Below are 23,848 nucleotides of genomic sequence, written 5' to 3' on the forward strand. Positions count from 1 at the left end.
TTTTATTTAAGGGTTCAATAAGTCTAATTTAAAACTTTGAGTTAATTAAGTCTCTGAATTTTTTTAAGAGCCAAATAAGTTTTAACATAATATAAAATTATTTTTTTAATAATAAAATATTATTTTTTATAATTTAAAATATCAAAAATTTAATATTTTAATTAACATAAAAATTTAAAAATATATACAGATATAATAAATAATTTTAAAATTAAAAAGTAAAATTTTATTATATAAAAAATATTTTTATTATAAAAATAATATTATATTAAGTGATAGTTTATTTGATTTTTGAATAACAATAAAAGACTTAATTGATTAAAAAATTTAAATTAAAATTATTTAACCCTTAAATAAATGTATAAGGTGATATGGTATAACTATTTTAGTGTATTGAAGAATTATCTCTAAATGTATTGCGGATTGAGAATTAAGAAAATAGAACTGAGACTTTTTAAATTTATTTAGATGCATTTATTATCGAGTTAACTCTGTGAATTTCTATAATTTTTTTTAAAGGTAGATAATAGATTTAGTGAATAACTGTACATTTTTCTTTTTAATTTTTCTTAACAAATTATTTCAACTTATGTGAAATTTTTATTAAGATATGATGGAGTTGACTTGAAGTCAAGATCCCTCATAAAAAACAATGAAAAATGATAACAGTTTTCCCAAATAATAAGAAAATAACGTAAAAGAGAAAAACGTTGCTTTCTTGTGGAAAGTAATGGGATTTGTTAATGAATATAGAGGTGGAAGAAGAGGAAGACTTGGACTTTTGGTACAAAATGACAGCTTTAAAACCAAATTACACGTCCAATAAACTTACACCACGTCAATAATAATTATAATAATAATAATTCACAACATCATACCATAATTTTATATAATTGAATTAATTAAAGTCTAGGTCTCCTTTAAAATCTTAAATTAAGATCAATAATGGAGGGAGACTAGACAATACTCTTCACAATTAATACTTAATTAGTTAAAATTTAGTTTTTAAATGTTATATATATATATTATTTGTTTTTAATTCATTAAGGTGAGCTTTATTTATTAAAAAGTTTTAAATGTTTTTTTATCTAAATATAATTATAATGAAGAATTAAATTTAATTGGTTATTTAAAAGTTTTATTATAATTTAAAATAAAAATATAGAACTGATGTTACACCAATTAAATAAAAACCTATTTTTTATTTAAAAAAGTGAATGAATATAAGTTTGACTAGTATTAGGATTAGAATTCAATTTAGAGCGTACGTGAAACAAACAATTCAGGCATTATTTAAACTTCGGATAGTTGGATTTTTTTTTTAAATGAGATTTAATAAATGAATCCAATTTGAATTCAGTAAATATTCAGTTCCTTAAAATTTAAAATATATTTATTTAATAAGTTTATAAATCGATTTATAAATATAAATATTTAATCAAAAGTATTTATTTTTCAACTTATTATTTTTATTTGAGATTTAATTTGATAAAAATTTAAAGGTTTTTATTAATTTTTTAAATAAATTAAATTAAAATTTATTAATATTTCACTTGAATTAAAAAAAAGTCAAATTGTAATTTAATTCAAACTAAAAAAAACTAATAAATCAAATTTAAATTCACTCTGCTCAGTTGGTTTACCCTTCAAAATTTAATGAACTTATTTTTTGTATTTATATATTTTTAAAAAGTATAAATGAATAAAAAAGACATCTATATTAAGAAAAGTAAAAGATAAGTTGCTTTCTTGTGGAAAATTAATGGAAATCGTTGAAGGAATATGATATTAATTGGAAAATATATATTTTTTAGGGGATGATTTAATTGAATTACAAAACATCCAATGCCATGTTGGGTCCTTGCCCTATATATAATAGGGCAAAGCTTGTGCGTTAAGAGCAAGTGATACTATCAACTAGAAATATTAAAAATGAAGGTGATGAAGGTGTGCTTTATGGTATTAGTAATGATAATGGTTTTATTATTACAAGAGATTTGGTGCTCTGCTGATTGTTGGGAGACTGACAGAATTGCTCTCTTGCAACTTCAGTCTCATCTCAATTATTCTCTTCAACATGATCCAAATATTCTTTTCTACTATGATTATTCCACATCTTTTTCGGAAATTGATGTTATCAAGTGTTGTGATTGGGAAAGAGTGAGGTGTAGTGCTACCACAGGACGTATTATCCAACTCAATCTTGACAGTATAAGAGATTTTTCAGCAGGAATGTGGTATCTAAATGCCTCTTTGTTTCTTCCATTCCAACACCTCAACCATTTAGACTTAAACTACAATCAGATTGCAGGTTGTTTTAAGAATGAAGGTTTGTATATTTATATCTTTCATTATCATAATTATAATTGCATTGCATTACATATGATGATCCAAATTAAATGAGTATTTGGAAATCCATCAAGTTGCATTTCATATATTTTCTCCCTCTTTTTTATTTATATATGATTATAATTGATTTTTATATATGCAGGTTTTGAAAGGCTATCCTCACTTGAGAATTTGGAGTTTCTTAATTTAGGTCTTAATAAATTCAACACTGATATTTTATCATCTCTAGCTCATCTCTCATCTTTAAAATATTTATATCTAAATGATAATGACATGAAAGGAAGAATTAATACTGAAGGTGAGCATACATAATTAATTTTCTCCATCTTTATATATTTTCTCATACCATTATATATTCTTAATTAGTTGCTTGTGAGTGTAGAATTGAACAACTTGACAAATTTAAAAAATTTGATCATATCCGGGAACAAAATTAAAGGGTTTAAGTCTTTCAATGGTACGTATAATTATTTATTCATAATATTTTATTTTTTTTTCTTGAATAAGTAAAATAAAAAAAATAACATAGAAAAAGTTTTTATACATATGCAGGTGGTGAAGAATTATTAAATATGAGCAATCTAGAATTTTTAGACATGCGTCACAATCACCTTGGAAATGGTGTTTTATCTCTCAAGGGTCTCTCCTCTCTTAAAACTCTATGGATAGATTATAATCAATTGAAAGGATCTTTTGATTTAAAAGGTTAGAAATATTTTTTTTCTCTTCTCATTAAACTACTAATTGATTGAATTGTTCATATTTATAATTATTATTTTAATTATGTGTTATTTCTTACTAATCAGAATTGGATACTATGAGTAATTTGGAGGTGCTGAGTTTGGGTGGAAACAACATTACAAAGTTTATCAGTTCAAGAGGTATTAATTAATCTATTTCTTAATACTTTTTGTTATTTTAAATAAAAAAAAATTAAAATTGATATTTAGTTAAAGGTGTAATAATACTTAAAAATTATTAAAATCTAATAGATAAGAACATATTGAAGTGTCTAAATCAACCCTAGATAGGCAGATATTTAAGCCACAAATGAATTACAATTCTTTTCTTTTTTTCAATTTAAAACCAAAACTTTCTTAAGGCAAAAAGTATTAAGCATAATACTTGTTCATTTAAGATATTATAGAAATTAGTGCTATTTATTGGATTTACCACGTTATTGTTCTTTTAATTTTTAAAATTTGTTTTAAATCTAGACCACATAGATTTGAAAATAATAATAATAATAATAATTGAAGAACTAGAATATTGAATTATTTTAAAAAAAAGAATCATAAATGAATATTGAATATATGTAGTGAAAATTGTATTATATTTTTAACTCTATTCTCACTTGTAGGAATGAGAAATTTGAGAGCCCTTTATCTAATCGCTATAAAAGGAAGCGGCATGCTGTTACAATCATTGGGAGCATTCACCAATCTCGAGACCCTATATATGAGCTGGAGTGATTTAAAAGGGACAAGATTTGCTCAAGGTTGGTATTTTTTTGTAGTTATGCTTATACTTACTACTCTTCATTCATTAAAAATTAATTAATATTTATTTATCCTTTTTAAACAGGTTCTAATCTCACCAATTTGAAAGAGTTATATCTATATGGTTGTTCTGTGGATGAAAACTTTCTCCAAAGTTTTGAAATACTTCCTTCCCTTGAAACGTTATCATTGTGGGGATGTGGACTTAGTGGCATTATACCTGTGAACCAAGGTAAAACAAATATAGTTTCTTCCTATTTGTAGTTATGCTTATACTTACTACTCTTCATTCATTAAAAATTAATTAATATTTATTCATTCTTTTTAAACAGATTCTAATCTCACCAATTTGAGAGAGTTATATCTAGACTACTCTTCGGTGGATGAAAACTTACTCCAATATCTTAAAGCACTTCCTTCTCTTGAAACATTGTCAATGCAGGGCTGTGGATTTAGTGGTATCATAACTATGAACCAAGGTAAAACGAATGCAGTTTCTTCCTATTTGAAATCTCTTTCATTTTAATAACAAACTTTAGCTAAAATAAATTATAAAATCAATAATTTTCAGGTATTTGCAAATTGAAGCATCTCCAAATACTAGACATTAGCTACAACGATCTCAGTGGTAACTTACCTCTGTGTCTAGCAAATTTGACTTCTCTTCGACAATTAGACCTCTCTTTCAATCATTTCATTGGAAACATCTCTTCATCTCCACTTGAGGGTTTAACAAATCTCGAATATCTATCAGTTTCAGGCAATCTTTTTCAAATCCCAATCTCATTAAGTCCATTTTTCAACCATTCAAAACTCAAGTACATGGAAAGTAGGGGTAACAAAATATTTGCAGAAACAGATGGTCAGTACTTGAACTCAAGATTTCAATTGGAGAGGCTTGTATTATCTAGTGGTGGATATTGTGGAGCATTCCCCAAATTCCTTTATCACCAGCATAACCTACAATTTGTTGATCTATCACACAATCAAATGAGAGAAGGGTTTCCATCTTGGTTGTTGCAGAATAACACAAAATTGGAAGAACTTTACTTAATCAACAATTCTTTATCAGGGCCTTTGAAATTACCAATTCATTCCCATATGAATTTGTCATTGTTGGATATCTCAGACAATTTCTTTCAAGGCTACATCACACCAGAGATAGGAACATATCTGCCAAAATTGTCACATTTAAACATGTTGGGAAATGGTTTCAGTGGTAGCATTCCTTCTTCGTTTGGAAATATGAGCTTGTTGAGATATTTAGACTTATCCAACAATAGATTGTCAGGTATTATACCAGAGGACTTAACCATTGGTTGTGTCTCATTGCGAGAACTCATACTTTCAAACAACAGTTTGCAAGGCCAAATATTTTCTGAAATCTCTAACTTAAGGTTTCTGTATGAGTTACAATTGGATGGCAATCAATTCACTGGCAGCATTCCACATAGCTTGTCTAACAACTCTTTTATAGAAGTTTTGGATCTTAGTCATAACAACTTATATGGTAGGATCCCAAGGTGGCTGGGGGACATGCACTTTCTTCGCGTTTTGGATCTTTCAATGAATAATATCTCAGGAAGTCTACCATCTAACTTTTGCCCTTCAAATATACAAGAGATTTATTTGTCTAGAAATGGGCTACAAGGGTCATTGGAGGATGCATTTTATGGTTGCTCTGAGTTAATTGTGTTAGATTTGGGCCATAATCATATGACTGGAAGCATTCCATCATGCCACAATTTGAGAGTAATGGACATCAGTTACAATCACCTCTCTGGTAAGATTCCGAATTGGATCAGGAATATGTCTTCTCTTCAAATTTTGGATCTTTCACAGAACAACATTTCTGGAAGTTTACCATCCAATTTCTGTCCAAGAGATTTAACAGAAGTCCATTTGTCTAAAAATATGCTGCAAGGATTGTTAAAGGATTCATTCTATAATTGCCCTTCATTGGTGGTGTTAGATCTTAGCCATAATAATTTGATAGGAAGGATACCAAAATGGATTGGAGAGATTCCATTGGGCTATATTCTCTTGAGTCATAATCATTTTGAAGGTGAAATCCCAATTCAGCTATGCAAGTTGGATAAGTTAAGCTTGATTGATCTTTCTTATAACAATCTTTCTGGTCATATTCCTCATTGCCTAAGATGCAGCAGTAATTATTGGTATAGGCAACAAGAAGCTTTACTCGATCCTCCTACCACTGCTTTAGCTCCAAGTGTTGCTTATTCTCCTGACGTACAACCCGAACAGCCAGTAGAGTTTACAACCAAGAACTCTTCTTATTTTTACCAACCAAGCATCCTTCACTATTTCTCGGGAATTGATCTCTCTTGTAACAATTTGACTGGTGAGATTCCTCCTGAATTAGGAAAGCTCGACATGATCAAGGTATTAAATCTTTCCCACAACAAGTTGATTGGAGCAATCCCACCCACATTTTCAAACCTAAGGCAAATTGAGAGCTTGGATCTTTCTTATAACAATTTGCAAGGGAAAATTCCTTCTCAACTTACTCAGCTATATTCTCTAGCTGTATTCAATGTAGCACACAACAATCTATCTGGCAAAACACCTGAGAGGGTTGCACAATTTGCAACATTTGACCAGAGTAGCTACGAGGGAAATCCTTTGTTGTGTGGACTGCCACTGCCGAAGAGTTGCAACAACACATCTCCATCACCACCAGTAACTCCAACAGAAGAAAAAGAAGATAACGGCTTCATGGATATGGGTGTTTTCTATGTGAGCTTTGTGGTGTCGTACATCATGGTGTTGCTAGCAATAGCAGCAGTTCTATACATAAACCCATACTGGCGACGAAGATGGTTTTACTTCATCGAAACGAGCCTTACCAATTGCTATTATTTTCTGGTGGACAATATTCCTCTACTGTCCAAATTGGGAGTATCATAGAATGGAGAATCTACAAGTTCAATGCTTGATTATCTATGTTTGACGGTGTTCAATTAATTGCATTTTGTTCTTGAATTTCTGTCATTTGTAGTTTGATTTAAGCTAATTTAAATACAATTGTTGCACACTGTTAATATTAATAATAATAAAGTTTTTAGTAATTCATCTATTTACTAACAATATAAAAAAACTTTCTTTTTTTAACGTAAAAATATATTACTAAGTAAAAATGGTTGATTATATGTTTAGTTAAATATATTGTACCGAAATAACATAACTATAAACATACTATTTTAATTTTATTAATAATTAAGCATTTATTTTTTAAATTTTATACAATTAATTACTTATTGAATTACTAAAATAACACTTTATTGATAAGAAATAGAAAAAAGGAAGAAAAATTTTTGTTTTTGTTAATGAAATTAATTTGAAAATTTTGTCAACATAATTCTTGATTTACTTAATTAAGGTATAAATATTTTAATAAAATTAATTATTTTGTATAAAATTAATTTAAAAAAAAGTCAAGGTCTTCTAAACAAACAAATTAGCAAACTTCGTTATGAAAAGTAGATAGAAAATAAAATCATTTGATTGTGCACGTAGATGGAAAGAAAATTAATCGATAGAAATCTATACTTTTTTATTATTGTTGTTTAAATTATTTACTTCTAAAAATATAATGTAATATAATATTGATGAGGAAAATAATATAAAAATTTGAATTTTTGTTCAATCAATTGACTTCAAAAGTAAGGGGTCTTCAAAAATGATAAAGCTATTATAGTTTCTGATGAAATCTCACTTTTGCCCATAAATTTTAAAGCAATGTTTAAATTAAGTATTTGATTCAATTAATCTAAAATTTTCCAGTTAAGATCAAATTTACCCTTTCAATTTGAATATAATTGCAAAAATTTGAAAAATTATACTAAAATTTAAACTTTTAAATTAAATTAAAAAACACACAAAATTTTAAATTTTATAGTGGATATATCTTAAAAAAAATAATTAAACATAATTTATTAAATATTTAAAATATAAGAATTAATATCCACTATTAACTTCCGATTATAGTATAAGGTATTATTAATGGGTAGCGATAAAATTAGATAGCTAAATCAAACTCATCCTGAATTTTGCTCATAATTGTACCAATAGACTGAGTTCTTTAATAAATTTTTTCATTAAATAAAAATTAATATTTATTTTATTTTTACTCTATTTTCACGTACAGAAATTAAAATTTTTTATAAAATTAATAAATTATCTAATGAATTTTTTTTAAAAAATTAAATAGTAAAATATTTAATAATTAAAATTAAATTAAAAAATTAATTAATAAATTTTCGAATATAATTTTTTTCTAAAATCAAAACTACCGTTTATAGAAATAAAGACCATTATAATTTACATATAAATAATGTAACTGACTAAGGATGGCCACTCATTTAATGTGATATCAAATTTACACATAACTATACAAAAAATTAAAATAAATTTTATATATGTGAAAAAAATATTAATGAAAAAAAGAGAGAAATTGATAAATCAAATAGCAAAGGAATTAGGAGACGTGCACAATTGAACAAAAATGTGGCACAAAATAACTAAAGAAAATAAAAGCAAACTATGCTATCCGAATGTGCTTTTAATTTACTTAAATAACTAAAAAGAAAAAACCGAAAATTGTAACTTTTTCAAACAGAGATTAAAGTGCTTGGTTTTGAGAAATCGAATGTAAATTTTAATTGGATTTAAAATGTTTGATATATATAATATATATTAACCGGTTTTAAATTTAGCAGGTTTTACGCGTAAAGATTTTTTTTTTTTTTAACTTTAAATAAAAATAAATAAATAACTAGTAATGGCTGGAGTGGACTATCAAAATTAGTTAGTATGGTTTATTTTATTTTATTTTTATTATTAAATTAAGAAAAATTTATTATTTAGATTTTAAAATTTTTATATTTTTAAATATTTATTAAAATATTTTTTTTAATTTCTTTATTTTTTCATTAAAAATTTTAAAAAAATTAAAATTAAATTTTACCTTTAATAACCTCTCTTTTTCTCCCTTAATAATCCAAGTTTTTCTTTTTTTAATAAATTAATTTTTAAAATCCAATATTTTTACTTTTTCTCTTGTTTTTTCAATAATTCAATTTTTTATTTCTTTTTCTTTCTCAATAACTTAATTTTTAAAATTCAATTTTTTTACTTTTTTTTCTTCTTCAGTAATCTAATTTTTAAAATTTAATTCCTCTTTATTTTTTTAATATTTTTTAACTGAAAAAATAAATAAAATTAAACAGAATAATTATTTTATTAATAAAAAAATATTTTAATAAAATTTTAAAAATATAAAAATTAACTTATTATTAATAATAATATCTAATAACTAAATAATAAATTTTTTACTCGATGAAATTTAAATAATAAATTTTCTTTCAATTAATTGGTGAGATTTACCGATACCTCCTCAACCACTATCACTGTTACTATTAGCTACCATCTTTGGCCACCACCAACATAATTACTTGGCCATTGCTATTCCCATCACAATCCACAATATTCAACCATTGATCTAACCACTTAACTTGCCAGTATTATTAACCATCATTGCCCTACGGTGACGGTGCCATAAGAAAAAATTATTATTTAATTTTTTTTTGAAATAGATTATTATTTAATTTTTATAATATATTTTTACTTTTTATGTTATTAATATTTTTATATTCAAAACCAAATAAGATGGTCATGCATACAAATGATTTCATTTATAAAAGAACATATTGTATAGGAAAAAACAAATTATTCTCAAATCTTGTGCTATAGCATTTTCGTTGTTAAAATTAAATAATTATTTAAAAAATATTACTCTGTAATAATAAAATTTAATCAAATTATCCTAAAATAAATAAATAATACAAATTAAAAAATTATGAATGAAATTATATATGAACTTTTATCATTTTATTACACGTTTAGATTTTTATTTTGCAAAAAATAAAAAGATTATTTTTTATATTATTAATATTTAATAACACTCAATCAAATGCTACGAAGAAAAATATAGTGAGGGTCCCTCTTAGATAAGAAGTCTTGCAATTTGTGAAAAATGATAACATATAATTTTTTTTTTTGAAATGGAACATATAATTTTAAATGGTAGAAAATTAAAGACTTTGATTATGATAGTTACATGAGAGAAATTTAGATAGCCAACATTTTCATAATTCGATTAAAATATTTTATAAAAATTTAATTTATTGATTATTTATAATAAAAAATAATAATTTAGTTTGATTTTTTTAAAAAAAAATCAATTTTTTAAAAATGAATAGTTTTACTTTAAAAAGTTTAAAGGAGATAAAAATTATGAAAATTTAAAATATTAATTTATTTTAAAAAAAGGACACCGCAGGACTGTTAGCCTAATGACAATTGACAAGTAAAAGACTCCCATGAAAAGATGTCGGAGAAATGACATCTTGCCGCGTCAAGACTTCTCCAGCTTTGCAGCATGGAATGGACTATCAAAACCAGCCATCACGGCTCAACCTCGGGCTGTAATCCAAAAAAAAAAATGAAAATTTTGCACTTTTCATAACTATAATCTTTTTTTTTTTTTTTAATAATAAAAATTGATCTTAAATTATACTTATTAAGAAAATTCATTATTAGAATTAATAAAATTTGAAATTTTTTTGACAATGATCTCTTTTAGTTATATTAAATATTAATTTAAAATGTTGGTTATTATGATGATATAATATTTAATAGTTATTAAATTAAATTAAAAAAATGCATTTAAATTTTAAATGCATTTAAATTTTAAATGCATTCAAAATTTAAAAATATATTATTCTTTCTTTCAACATATTTTTTTAATTATTCTTTTAATATACAATAACGGATTTTAAATAATAAAGGTATGCACTTAAAAAAGAGGATTTAGGATATATTGGATATTATTGTTAAATTATATTGTTATTAATATGAAAAACTTTTATTTTAATTAACATAATTTTTTAATTTTTTTTTATAAGATTGACTTAAAATTAAAGTCTTTTTTACAAAAAAAGTAAATTAAAGAGAATTTAGTTAACTTCTTGTGGAAAATAAATGGAAGACTTTGTAATAGAAAATGATAGCTTTAATAACACACCTGCCCTATATAATAGGGGAAAACTTGTGTGTTAAGAGCAAGTGATACTATCAACTAGCTACCAATATTAAAAATGAAGGTATTAGCAATGATAATGGTTTTATTATTACAAGGGATTTGGTGCTCTGCTGATTGTTGGGAGACTAACAGAATTGCTCTCTTGCAACTTCAGTTTTATCTCAATTATTCTCTTCAACATGATTGATATCTTTCTTCCTACTACGATTCCATATCAACCTTTTATGATTATTCTACATCTTCTTCGGAAATGGACGTTATCGAGTGTTGTGAATGGAGAAGGGTGAGATGCAGTGCCACCACAGGACGTATTACCCAACTCGATCTTTTCGGTATAAGAGATTCTTCAGCAGGAATATGGTATCTAAATGCCTCTTTGTTTCTTCCTTTCCAACACCTCAACTATCTTAATTTAAAGTATAATAATATTGCAGATTGTCTTAAGAATGAAGGTTTGTATGTCTATATATTTCATTAAGATAATTATAATTGTATCTCATTACATATGATAATCCAAATTAAATGAGTATTTGAAAATCCATCAAGTTGCATTTAATACATTTTCTCTCTCTTTTTATTTATATATGATTATAATTGATTTTTATATATGTAGGTTTTGAAAGACTATTATCACTTGAGAATTTAGAGTTTCTTAATTTAGGTTTTAATAACTTCAACACTGATATTTTATCATCCCTAACTCATCTCTCATCTTTGAAATATTTATATCTATATAGTAATGATATGAAAGGAAGAATTAATATTGAAGGTGAGCATACATAACTAATTTTCTCTATTTTTATATGTCCTCTTCATATTATTATATATTCTTAATTAGTTACGTGTGCGTGTAGAATTGAACAACTTGACAAATTTAAAAAATTTGAGCATATCTTGAAACGAAATTAAAGGTTTTAAGTCCTTCAATGGTATGTATAATTATTTTTCTATAATATTTTATTTTATTTTCTTAAATAAGTAAAATAAAAAATTAATGTATAAAGAGTTTTTATACATATGTAGGTGGTGAAGAATTATTAAATATAAGCAATCTACAACGTCTGGATATAGATTACACTCACATTGAAAATGACGTTCTTTCAACTCTGAGAGGTCTCTCTTCTTTAAAAACTCTATGGATGAGTGATAATAAATTGAAAGGACCTTTTGATTTAAAAGGTTAGAAATATATTTTTTTCTCTTTCTCATTAAATTATTAATTAATTAAATTATTCATATTTATAATTATTGTTTTAATTATGTCTTCTTTCTTGCTAATCAGAATTGAATACCATGAATAATCTGGAGGAGTTGGATTTTGATGGAAATGAGATCATCAAGTTTTTCGATTCAAAAGGTATTAATTAGTTTATTTTTTAACATTTTTTGTTATTTTAAATAAAAAAAATTAAAATTGATATTTAGTTTGACTTGCAATAATACTTAAAAATTATTAAAATCTAATAGATAAGAACATATTGAAGTAGGCAGATATTAAAGCCACAAATGAATTACAATTCTTTTTTTTTTTTCAATTTAAAACCAAAACTTTCATAAGCCAAAGTAGTGCTATTTATTGAATATTAAGCATAATACTTGTTCATTTAAGATATTATAGAAATTAAAACACACAAATTATGTATTTTTATAATGTTGCTCTCAGTTTTTTTTTTATTTTCGATATAAAAAAATAAAAATAAAAATAAAATTTATCGATAAAATTATAAAAAAATAATTAATAAAATAAATTATAAATCATTTATTAATTATCTGAATGACGAAATTTTAGAACTAATTTTTTGCTTTTTACATATAGTGTCTTATTACATTGTTTTAATATTGTAATTATAATGTCATATTAAAGTACAATTTTTCATATCAATACATTTTAATAATATTATCTCTATAATTATGAGATTTTTAATTCAAATTATTCTAGTTAAAGTTAAACAAAACAATTGATTAAAAAAAATATATATTTATTTATTTATTTAAAAAGTGATTATTATATTTATTTATCTCTATTTATGCGATTAAAATTATATATTAGACTATTTAAATTTTAAACTTTAAAATTGAAAATTAAAGAAAAAGCCCTATGAATAATGTTTAAATTATTTAGTGACTTTCATAAACTATTAGACTTAGAAAAAAAATTGAAATTAGTAAATTTTAATGGATGAATTAGTGAACAAAATAGGAGCTGATTAGTTAATATTATTATTTTTATATTTTATATTATATTTTTTAAACAATTATTTTCATAATAAAGTTAATAAAAATGATGAGTTGAACATTACTTACGGATTTACCACATTATTATTGTTGTCTTAATTTTTAAAATTTATTTTAAATCTAGACTATAATTGCGAGGAAATTATAAAGAAATGTATTTTATTATAATTGAATGTAGCTCAGTCTATATAAATGAGCTAAATTACACAGCTTTAAATAAGTAGAAAAACAACCATAGTAGCAAATAAACAGGAGAAAATAATTGAACTAACTTAGGCAATCAAACTCATCACTCGCAGAATCATAACCACTTAGACACATTCAAAGTAAAACATATTTACAAAAATCCACCTTATCACTCCAATGCTCTAGCACACGGCAATCACCTTATTACTCCAGAGGGATGAACACATCCTTATAACTCCTTAAGCTATTATCCCCCCTCAAACTTTGTCGGGGCTGAAGACAAAGTTTGTGTCGAAATTGAGCCAGACGAGCTTTAGTCATTGACTTAGTAAATATGTCAGCCAGTTGGAAAGTGGACGGAATGTGCTTAGTGATTAAGACCCCTTGAGCAACTCATTCTCTCACATAATGATAGTCCAAAGCTATGTGTTTGCTACGGGCATGAAGAACAGGATTAACAGTCAAATATAAAGCACTTAAGTTATCACCATAAAGTATAGGTGGATTACGTTGAGAAACTCGTAAATCATCCAACAGATATCCTAACCAAGTTAGCTCTGCGGCGGCATGAGCCATAGCTCGATACTCTGCCTCGGTGCTGGAACGGGCAACAGTAGTCTGTTTCTTGGCACACCAAGAAACAATATTAGACCCTAGAAAAGTGCAATAACCAGTTGTGGAACGTCTTGTCATCTGACAGCCGGCCCAGTCTGCATCAGAAAAAGCAGAAAGAGCAAGTGACGTATCTGCGGTAAGAGAAAGACCTAAGTCAAGAGTGCCTTTTAAATAACGTAAAATACGGCGAACATATTTGAGGTGGGACATGTGAGGAGAGTGCATAAATTGGGAAACATAATTAACACTAAAAGAAAGGTCTGGACGGGTAAGCGTGAGATACTGCAATGACCCTACAAGCGCACGAAAATAACTTGGATCTTCAACAGGTGTGTCAACGGATGTAGACACCGATTTTTGGACCAATGGCATGGGCATAGGCTGACATTCTAGCATTTGAGCACGCTCCAAAATGGAATAGGCATAATGAGTCTGGGATAAATGAAGTCCAGTGGTTGTGGATTGAACCTGAATGCCCAAGAAGTGATGTAAAGGACCAAGATCTTTCATAGAAAATTCTAAATTTAAAACCTGCAAAAATGACTGAACAAGAGTACTGGAAGAGCCTGTAAGAAGCATATCGTCAACATAAATTAGAAGAATTAAAATACCAGTTGCCGAATGGAAAACAAATAGAGAAGGATCTGCAAGACTACAATAAAACCCATATTTCAGTAAAAAAAACACTCAGTCTATCAAACCAGGCACGCGGCGCCTGTTTCAATCCATAAAGAGCTCGTTGGAGCTTACAAACATAGGAAGGATTATTAGAATCAATCATTCCTGGTGGCTGTTCCATATAAATATTCTCAGAAATAAATCCATGCAAGAAAGCATTTTTCACATCTAACTGACGAATAGGCCAATGCCTGACCAACGCAACAGTTAAAACCAAACGAATTGTGCCCGGTTGAATAACAGGTGAAAACGTTTCAGTGTAATCTACACCGTCTAGTTGATGAAACCCTTTAGCAACAAGACGGGCCTTTAACCTATCTAAAGTGCCATCTGGTTTCAACTTAGCTTTATACACCCATTTACACCCTATAACATGCAAATCAGATGTACGGGGAACCAAAGTCCAAGTCTTATTTCTAGTCAAGGCATTAAGTTCATCAAGCATAGCATTTTTCCAACCATTATGAGCAAGAGCATGTTTAACATTTTTTGGTTCAGGCGGAATAACAGAAGACATAGTAACATTCAAAGCATATCGTGGATTGGGTTTAACAATACCTGATTTTGAACGAGTAATCATAGAATGATTAGGTGCTATATCCTCAACATGCTCCTCAGGTACATTAATTTCAGCTAAAGAAGAATTACCTGCTCCTGCACTAACCGAATCACCTATTTGTAGAACCTCTAAAGACTGCTCCTGCTGTGTACTAGATTCAATCATGTGCTGATCCGTGATGGGTTGATCATGGAGCAACGGAGCGGCAACAGGAAGCTCCTCTGGTTCCTGGTCTTGAATCAACTCGGCTTCTGGTTGTTCTGCAAATATCTCAACTGCAGAAAACTGATCTGCTAGTACATCTGAAGTATAAGACAAAACGTGTTCTGTTAATTGGTGTTGAGATGTTGTAGATGAACCAGCTTCCTGAGCTGCTGCTGGTACAATAGCAGTTTGGTCCGTTTACAAGGGCTGTCCAGCAGACACAGCAGTGGCTGTTTGTTGAGCAGCTAGTGAGTCAGCTGGTGACTGTAACACTACTGCTGACTGTGTGCCTGCTGCTGGCGGGGGCAGCACATCAGACTCTTCTTCACACGGCAAAATACCTGCTACATCAACAGCTGAAATAGATGGTGCACATTCTTGTAAACTAAGAGAAGAATCAGTTACATTAGTTTGGGTATTTAAACCAGAACAATCAGGTAGCCAAGAATTCATAATTTTAAGAGCAAAGGATTTATCAAAAGATGACGACTTGAAAGGAAAAAACTGCCTCATCAAAACTTACATGACGGCTTATGATAAATTTTTTAGTTCTAGGGTTAAAGCATTTATAACCTTTGTGTTTTTCACTGTAACCAACAAAAACACATAAGCAAGATTTTGGATCAAACTTATGACTTCTAGAATCCCAAATGTATGGAAAGCACTTCGAACCAAAGACCCGTAATGAACTATAATCAAAATGGAATCCATGTAGCATATAAAACGGTGTCTCATTGCCCAACACAGTAGTAGGTAACCTATTCAAAAGAAAGACAGCAGTCTGAAAAGCCTCTACCCACATACATAACGGCATATGGCTATGGTACATCATAGTTAAACCTAGTTCATGTATTACTCGATGTCGCCGTTCAACGGCACCTGTTTGTTCAGGAGTATATGGACATGAAATGTGATGTTTTATGCCATGTGCAAGAAAATGAGAAGACAAAGCATTATTAACAAACTCACCTCCTCCATCGGAATGAAAAACTTTAATTCGCTTCCCAAATTGTCGAAATATAAATTGTTCAAATGCTAAATAAGTAACAAAGAAATCATATTTCTTCTTTAAAGGAACTATCCAAGAATATTTTGAAAAGTCATCAACAAAACATGCATAAAACTTAAACTTAGAAAAAGAAATTACAGGGGCTGGTCCCCATAGATCACAATGAATCTTATCAAAACTAGATGAACTAGTATGTTCTGAAGAATTAAAAGGAAACTTACTCAATTTGCCTAACTGGCAACTATCACACAAAAACTTAGATTGTAATGAACCTTTTACATCAACTAGATTTTTATTAAATAAAACTGAAACTGCAGAAGCTTGTGGGTGTCCTAATCGTTGATGCCAAATCTCAATGGTACCAGTCCTAAACCGATTCGAGAAATAAGCTGTAGGTACTCTAGACAACGTATACAAATTACGCCTCCTTGGTCCTGTTAAGAGCACCTGTCCCGTTTCCCGATCCTTTACATTAACAGACACGTTAGAGAATTCACAGTTTACAGGATATTCATCAGTCAGTTGGCTAATGGATAACAAGTTCTGTTTTAAATCAGGAACAGATAACACATTAGAGATAGGCAAATTATATTTTTGGTTTAAACAGGCTGTACCTACACCATCAATTGGCAGGAAGGTACCATCCCCTATCGTAATCGAATCAGGTCCATCATACTTATCAATATTTTTTAGAAGAAGTTTGTTACCTGTCATGTGATCAGACGCGCCCGAATCAGCTACCCAGTCCGTTTCCACGACTCCATTGTTAAGCGTGAGAGCTGCAAGGGCTTGTGGAGGATCTTCACGTTGTGCTTTAGATATCCACCAGCAGATTTTGGCTATATGCCCCTTTTTGCCACAGTATTGGCAAATTTCATCCTTATAAAGTTCCCGTTCAGCGGGAGTCATTCTTCGCTGACCAGGTGGTGGAGGGCGACGTTGAGAGGAGTATGATCCTCTGTTCTGACCCTGTCCTCGAGTTTGTTGGGCCTGAAACCCCCGTCCATGAGAATCGAAATTGTTGCGTCGATTCGAACTGGAATTGGCTTGTTTCTGTTGATTACCATAAAAGGCAACATGCGCGATCTGGTCAAGCGTAGAATCCGACTGATTGGAGAACCAACTTCGCCTCTGATCCAGATTTTTTAATTGGGAAACCAGCTCGTTGTAACTTGGCCGTGGTGGTTTGAGCATGGTGGTGGTGAAGGTCTCAAATTGCGGACCTAAACTTGTGAGAAGACAGAAGATATTTTCATCGTCTGGAACTTTCTTCCCGATTGCAGCCAAATTATCACAAATCTCTTTAAACAAGCGTAAGTGCTCTGTGATTGTCTTATTTTCATCTTTCCGAAAATAAGTTAGCTGTTGGCGTAGGGTAAATACCCTTTCTTGTGAATCTTGTGCATAGGCCTCTTTTAATGCACTCCAAACAGCACACACAGTTTCTAGCCCAATGACAAGTCCCAGAGATTCTTCGCTAAGGGTTCCGTAGATCCACCCTCGAAGCAATCGGTTGGACTTTTGCCATGTCTTAAATTCATTTGATTGTTGTGGTTGATAATTTTCTGGAATTGGTGTTGGAGGAGGAGTGAATTTCTGATCTGCTGGAAATTCCGCCACTAAATGATCGGATAATTCTTGACTCTCAGCTAAACTCAACACCTATTCTCTCCAAAGTTGGTAATTGGTTTGTTTCAGCTTTAGTGTAACGAAATTTGCTACATTCAAGGTAGAAGAAGCCATGGTGAGTGGACAGAAAGAAAAGGAAAAAAAGAGCGATACTTTTGCTCTTTCTAGCTCTGATACCAAGAGAAAATTATAAAGAAATGTATTTTATTATAATTGAATGTAGCTCAGTCTATATAAATGAGCTAAATTACACAGCTTTAAATAAGTAGAAAAACAACCATAGTAGCAAATAAACAGGAGAAAATAACTGAACTAACTTAGGCAATCAAACTCATCACTCGCAGAATCATAACCACTTAGACACATTCAAAGTAAAATATATTTACAAAAATCCACCTTATCACTCCAATGCTCTAGCACACGGCAATCACCTTATTACTCCAGAGGGATGAACACATCCTTATAACTCCTTAAGCTATTAAATTGAACCACTAGAATATTGAATTTTTTTAAAAAAAATCATAAATAAATATTGAATATATTTAGTAACATTTATATTATTTTTCACTGTTTTGTTATTTGTAGGAACGAGAAGCTTGAGAAATTTAAGAACGCTTTATCTAGATCGTATAATCACAATAAAAGGAAGCAGCACTCTATTAGAGTCATTGGGAGCATTGGCCCACCTAGAGATCTTGGATCTAAGTGGGAGTAACTTTAAAGGGGCAACATTATCATTGGGAGCATCCACCAATATCAAGATCCTACGTATGAGAGGGAGTGATTTAAAAGGGACGAGATTTGCTCAAGGTTGGTATTTTTTATAGTTATGCTTATACTTACTACTCTTCTTTCATTAAAAATTAATTAATATTTATTCATCCTTCTTAAATAGACTCTAATTTCACCAATATAAAAGAGTTATATCTAGATAACTCTTCCGTGGATGGAAATTTCCACCAAAGTCTTGAAACACTTCTTTCACTTGAAATATTATCAATGCAATACTGTGGACTCAGTGGCATCTTACCTGTGAACCTAGGTAAAACAAATGTAGTTTCTTTCTATTTGAGATCTCTTTTATTTTAATCACAAACTTTATCTAAAATAATTTGTAAAATCAATAATTTTCAGGTATTTGCAAATTGAAGTATCTCCAAAGGCTAGATATTAGCTACAATGATCTCAGTGGTAACTTACCTTTGTGTCTAGCAAATTTGACTTCTCTTCGACAATTAGACCTCTCTTTCAATCACTTCATTGAAAACATCTCTTCATCTCCACTTGAGGGTTTAATAAACCTCGAATATCTATCAATTCAGACAATCTTTTTCAAATTCCAATACCATTCAAAACTCAAGTACATGAAAAGTAGGGGTAACAAAATATTTGCAGAAACAGATAGTCGGTACTTGAACTCAAGATTTCAATTGGAGAGGCTTGTATTATCTAGTGGTGGATATTGTGGAGCCTTCCCCAAATTCCTTTATTTCCAGCATAACCTACAAATTGTTGATCTATCACACAATCAAATGAGAGAAGGGTTTCCATCTTGGTTGTTGCAGAATAACACAAAATTGGAGTAACTTAATCAATAATTCTTTCTCAGGGCCTCTGAAATTACCAATTCATTCCCATATGAATTTGTCAGTGTTGGATATCTCAGACAATTTCTTCCAAGGCTACATCACACCAGAGATAGGAACATATATGGCAAGATTGATATATGTAAACATGTCGGGAAATGGTTTCAGTGGTAGCATTCCTTCTTCACTTGGAAATATGAGCTTGTTGGAATATTTAGATTTATCCAACAATAGATTGTCAGGTAATATAACAGAGGACTTAACCATTGGTTGTGTCTCATTGATAGAACTCATACTTTCAAACAACAGTTTGCAAGGCCAAATATTTTCTGAAACCTCTAACTTAAGGTTTCTGTATGAGTTACAATTGGATGGCAATCAATTCACTGGCAGCATTCCACATAGCTTGTCTGACAGCTCCTTTTTACGAGTGTTGGATCTTAGTCATAACAACTTATATGGTACAATCCCAAGGTGGCTGGGGAACATGTACTTTCTTCGCGTTTTGGATCTTTCAATGAATAATATCTCTGGAAGTCTACCATCTAACTTGTTCTCTTCAAATATACGAGAAATTTATTTGTCTAGAAATGAGCTACAAGGATCTTTGGAGGATGCATTTTATGGTTGCTATGAGCTAAATGTGTTAGATTCGGACCATAATCATATGACTGGAAGCATTCCATCATGCCACAATTTGAGAGTAATGGACATCAGTTACAATCACCTCTTTGGTAAGATTCCGAATTGGATCAGGAATATGTCTTCTCTTCAAATTTTGGATCTTTCACAGAACAACATTTCTGGAAGTTTACCATCCAATTTCTGTCCAAGAGATTTAACAGAAGTCCATTTGTCTAAAAATATGCTGCAAGGATTGTTAAAGGATTCATTCTATAATTGCCCTTTATTGGTGGTTTTAGATCTTAGCCATAATAATTTGATTGGAAGAACTCCAAAATGGATTGGAGAGATTCCATTGGGCTATATTCTCTTGAGTCATAATCATTTTGAAGGTGAAATCCCAATTCAGCTATGCAAGTTGGATAAGTTAAGCTTGATTGATCTTTCTTATAACAATCTTTCTGGTCATATTCCTCATTGCCTAAGATGCAGCAGTAATTATTGGTATAGGCAACAAGAAGCTTTACTCGATCCTCCTACCACTGCTTTAGCTCCAAGTGTTGCTTATTCTCCTGACGTACAACCCGAACAGCCAGTAGAGTTTACAACCAAGAACTCTTCTTATTTTTACCAACCAAGCATCCTTCACTATTTCTCTGGAATTGATCTCTCTTGTAACAATTTGACTGGTGAGATTCCTCCTGAATTAGGAAAGCTCGACATGATCAAGGTATTAAATCTTTCCCACAACAAGTTGATTGGAGCAATCCCACCCACATTTTCAAACCTAAGGCAAATTGAGAGCTTGGATCTTTCTTATAACAATTTGGAAGGGAAAATTCCTCCTCAACTTACTCAGCTATATTCTCTAGCTGTATTCAATGTAGCACACAACAATCTATCTGGCAAAACACCTGAGAGGGTTGCACAATTTGCAACATTTGACCAGAGTAGCTACGAGGGAAATCCTTTCTTGTGTGGACTGCCACTGCCGAATAATTAAAGTGAATATAACAAGTTGAGGCGTGTATCAATCGACTTTTCAACTTAATCATTAGATTATTCTATTAAGGATCGATTTTTCAATTTTATCAAAGTGAATATAATAAATTGAGGCGTGTATTATTTGATTATAATTAAATAATTAAATCAAATCGATATATTTTGATTATTTTAATAGATATACTTTAATTATTTTAATAAATATATATTTAGCGTTTATCATCAATTAATGATTTTTTATTATTCATTTAATAATTTTTAGTTATTTATTTGATTATTTTAAAATTAACCGAAATAACTGAATTTTTATTAAATAATATATTTAATTATAATTTTATTAATAAAATATTATTTATAATAATTATTTTTATAATTTTATTACTATTATTAATTTTATAATAATTATTTTATTAAAATAAGTTGTATTTTTTATTATTTTTGAAAATAAAAATCATAATTGTATATTTTTAGTACATATTTAATGAATCAACAATATGAAAATTTTTTATTTTGTTTTGTTTATAATCTATAACAAATCAAACAATTCAATTTTAGTTAGATTTAATTTCCTTTTAAAAGCCGAAAAATTTTTACTATAGTTTGGTTAGTTTATTCAAATGCTCATCCTAATAACAAATATGATTATTATTCCAAGTATAGATTATTATTGAAAGTATAGAGAATCGTGAATTTTTATTTTCCATAGATAGTGCAATTCCAATTTTTATCTCTTTTTAGGTTTTTTTCAGAGAGTGAAACTCTTTTTTTCTCTTTCGTGGTTGCTTGAGAGTTCAATCTCTTATTTTTTGTCGTCCATCGGTTTCCTTTTTCCATTTCCTTTTTCAGTGTCCGAAGTGTGGGTTCCCTTCCCACCTCCGAATAGTGGTTTTTTGGTTGTTTGTTTCTTCCTTCTTTTTATTTTTTTTATTTGATTTTCTCCAGCAGATTTGTAATTATAAGAGAGAGTTTTTTTAATGTTTGCCATTGTTCTTAAATGCTGAGTTGCTAAATTATTTTTTTCTATGCATGCAAGTGGTTGGAGTCCCAAAAAGACCATTCTTCCTTCTATCTCAAGCCTATCACCGTAAAATAATGGTGGCTCTTTGAGTAAAATCTCAAAAGGCCCAATCGAATTGTCGAAGAGCACATCTCATTCGCCTTCATCAGTGTTTTCTTTGATCTGTGGATGGCCCTTAACTCGATACTTTGCCTTCCTGCTCCTTGTGCTTCAGCATGTGTTTTAGATCTCTTTAGCTTGTTGTTGATGGAGTTTCTAGTGTTCCTTTTGGCTAGAGACGACAACTCTAAAAAATGCATTCCGTTTCACCTCTATTTGATCTTCCACCTTATTGAAATTCATAAGTTTTTAGATTCTCTAGAGTTTGGACTATTTGGACGATATGTTTGGTTATTTTCAATCTTAGCCCTAAAGACTTCTATATATTTGCACTTAGATTATGGGCCTTTTTAATAAAATATCTTAATTTAAAAAATAAAAAGTTAGAACACTAAAAGTGCCATCATTTAAGTGTTAAAAGAATCCGACAGCCTCATGTTATGGTAATTAATAATATGATAATGGCGGTTAATCTTAACGGGCTGATCAAGAAGTTATTTAAGTCAATTTTTAATTCATTATTATAATTGATATCAATATTACTATAGATCAGAAAAATTGTGTAAAAATAGTGTGTCTGTAAAAAAAGGACTATTCAAGAGAAAAATAGAGTAGAAAGGACTATCTAAAAGAAAAGTAGAGTCAATTGAGGCACTAATAATATACAATATTCGAGAATCTGATCCTAATTTAATAATTGTACCCAATTGAGCACAATAAAGCAAAGTTACAATATGAACATTGTAAAATTGAGTTAGGAACACGTCTACGTATATATAAACTAGAGGTGTTTTATATAAATTGCTGGTTGGAACTACTATATAAATTGAATTAATAATTTTTTATTAAGTATAAAATATATTTAAAAATTATTTAGGTTAGCCATTATATTCTTAAGGCATTTGTGCCGTGTAATATTTATTTAGGTTTGATCCTTTAGAATTGCATTTATACCTAAACACTAAATAAAGAAAGACATGTGGAGTACTTGTGTGGCTCCTCACATGTGTGCTACATTGCCTCTACCAAGCAGGTGTTAAAATTTGAGATGGATGATGATTTGAACTCTTACGTGGCAAGAGTATTAACTCAACATATTAATTTAACGAGAAAGTAAAACTAACTTCTATTACATTATTTAAGATATATTCATTAAAACCATTAATTGAAGTTAGAGAGTATTTGACTTTTAACTAAAAAAACAGAAAATAAATTATATTTAAAAAATATTTTTTATAAAAAAATAGTTTTTATAGAAAATATTTTCCGTAAAAATTTATTTTTCAATGAAATAATTTATTTTTTATTTAATTTTAATTTAAAAAATGAAATTTATTGATAAATTTATATATAAAAATTTTAAGATATAAAAAATTATTTTCGAGAAAATTACCTTTTTTAAAATGACTTATTATTTATTTTTCAATGAAATA

The 23,848-nt window shown here is 29.0% G+C and overlaps 4 protein-coding genes across 7 annotated transcripts in view; all 4 read left to right on the forward strand.

Moving 5' to 3' along the window:
• The window catches only part of LOC110608075 (ubiquitin-like domain-containing protein CIP73), a 99,863-nt gene that overhangs the window by 57,362 nt on the left and 18,653 nt on the right, over nucleotides 1-23,848 (forward strand). The window lies entirely within an intron of this gene.
• On the forward strand, nucleotides 1,615-3,074 carry LOC122721761 (receptor-like protein 9b). Of its 2 annotated transcripts, none has more exons than XM_043950520.1 (2): nucleotides 1,615-2,329; nucleotides 2,902-3,074. In XM_043950520.1, the coding sequence occupies exons 1-2, from the start codon at nucleotides 1,933-1,935 to the stop codon at nucleotides 3,057-3,059; spliced, it is 555 nt and encodes a 184-aa protein (XP_043806455.1). In that variant the 5' UTR covers nucleotides 1,615-1,932; the 3' UTR covers nucleotides 3,060-3,074. The 2 variants fall into 2 exon arrangements, with proteins under 2 accessions (XP_043806455.1, XP_043806454.1); XM_043950519.1 differs by lacking the exon at nucleotides 2,902-3,074 and adding an exon at nucleotides 2,492-2,871 and having other exon boundaries at nucleotides 1,618-2,329.
• On the forward strand, nucleotides 3,160-6,927 carry LOC110631125 (receptor-like protein 13). The gene is made up of 5 exons (XM_043950701.1): nucleotides 3,160-3,230; nucleotides 3,710-3,847; nucleotides 3,934-4,080; nucleotides 4,181-4,327; nucleotides 4,420-6,927. The coding sequence occupies exons 1-5, from the start codon at nucleotides 3,167-3,169 to the stop codon at nucleotides 6,774-6,776; spliced, it is 2,853 nt and encodes a 950-aa protein (XP_043806636.1). The 5' UTR covers nucleotides 3,160-3,166; the 3' UTR covers nucleotides 6,777-6,927.
• On the forward strand, nucleotides 19,687-21,299 carry LOC110608076 (receptor-like protein 13). The gene has a single exon (XM_021747285.2). The coding sequence runs from the start codon at nucleotides 19,725-19,727 to the stop codon at nucleotides 21,297-21,299; it is 1,575 nt and encodes a 524-aa protein (XP_021602977.1). The 5' UTR covers nucleotides 19,687-19,724.

Source organism: Manihot esculenta, chromosome 14, assembly GCF_001659605.2.
Source record: "Manihot esculenta cultivar AM560-2 chromosome 14, M.esculenta_v8, whole genome shotgun sequence".
Lineage (NCBI taxonomy): Eukaryota > Viridiplantae > Streptophyta > Magnoliopsida > Malpighiales > Euphorbiaceae > Manihot > Manihot esculenta.

Coding starts and splice junctions, on each gene's coding strand:
- LOC122721761 (XM_043950519.1), top strand. CDS start 1,933: ATGAAGGTGATGAAGGTGTGCTTTATGGTATTAGTAATGATAATGGTT. Junction 2,330..2,491: donor AGGTTGTTTTAAGAATGAAG/GTTTGTATATTT, acceptor TTATATATGCAG/GTTTTGAAAGGCTATCCTCA.
- LOC110631125 (XM_043950701.1), top strand. CDS start 3,167: ATGAGTAATTTGGAGGTGCTGAGTTTGGGTGGAAACAACATTACAAAG. Junction 3,848..3,933: donor AGGGACAAGATTTGCTCAAG/GTTGGTATTTTT, acceptor CTTTTTAAACAG/GTTCTAATCTCACCAATTTG. Junction 4,328..4,419: donor TATCATAACTATGAACCAAG/GTAAAACGAATG, acceptor AATAATTTTCAG/GTATTTGCAAATTGAAGCAT.
- LOC110608076 (XM_021747285.2), top strand. CDS start 19,725: ATGAATTTGTCAGTGTTGGATATCTCAGACAATTTCTTCCAAGGCTAC.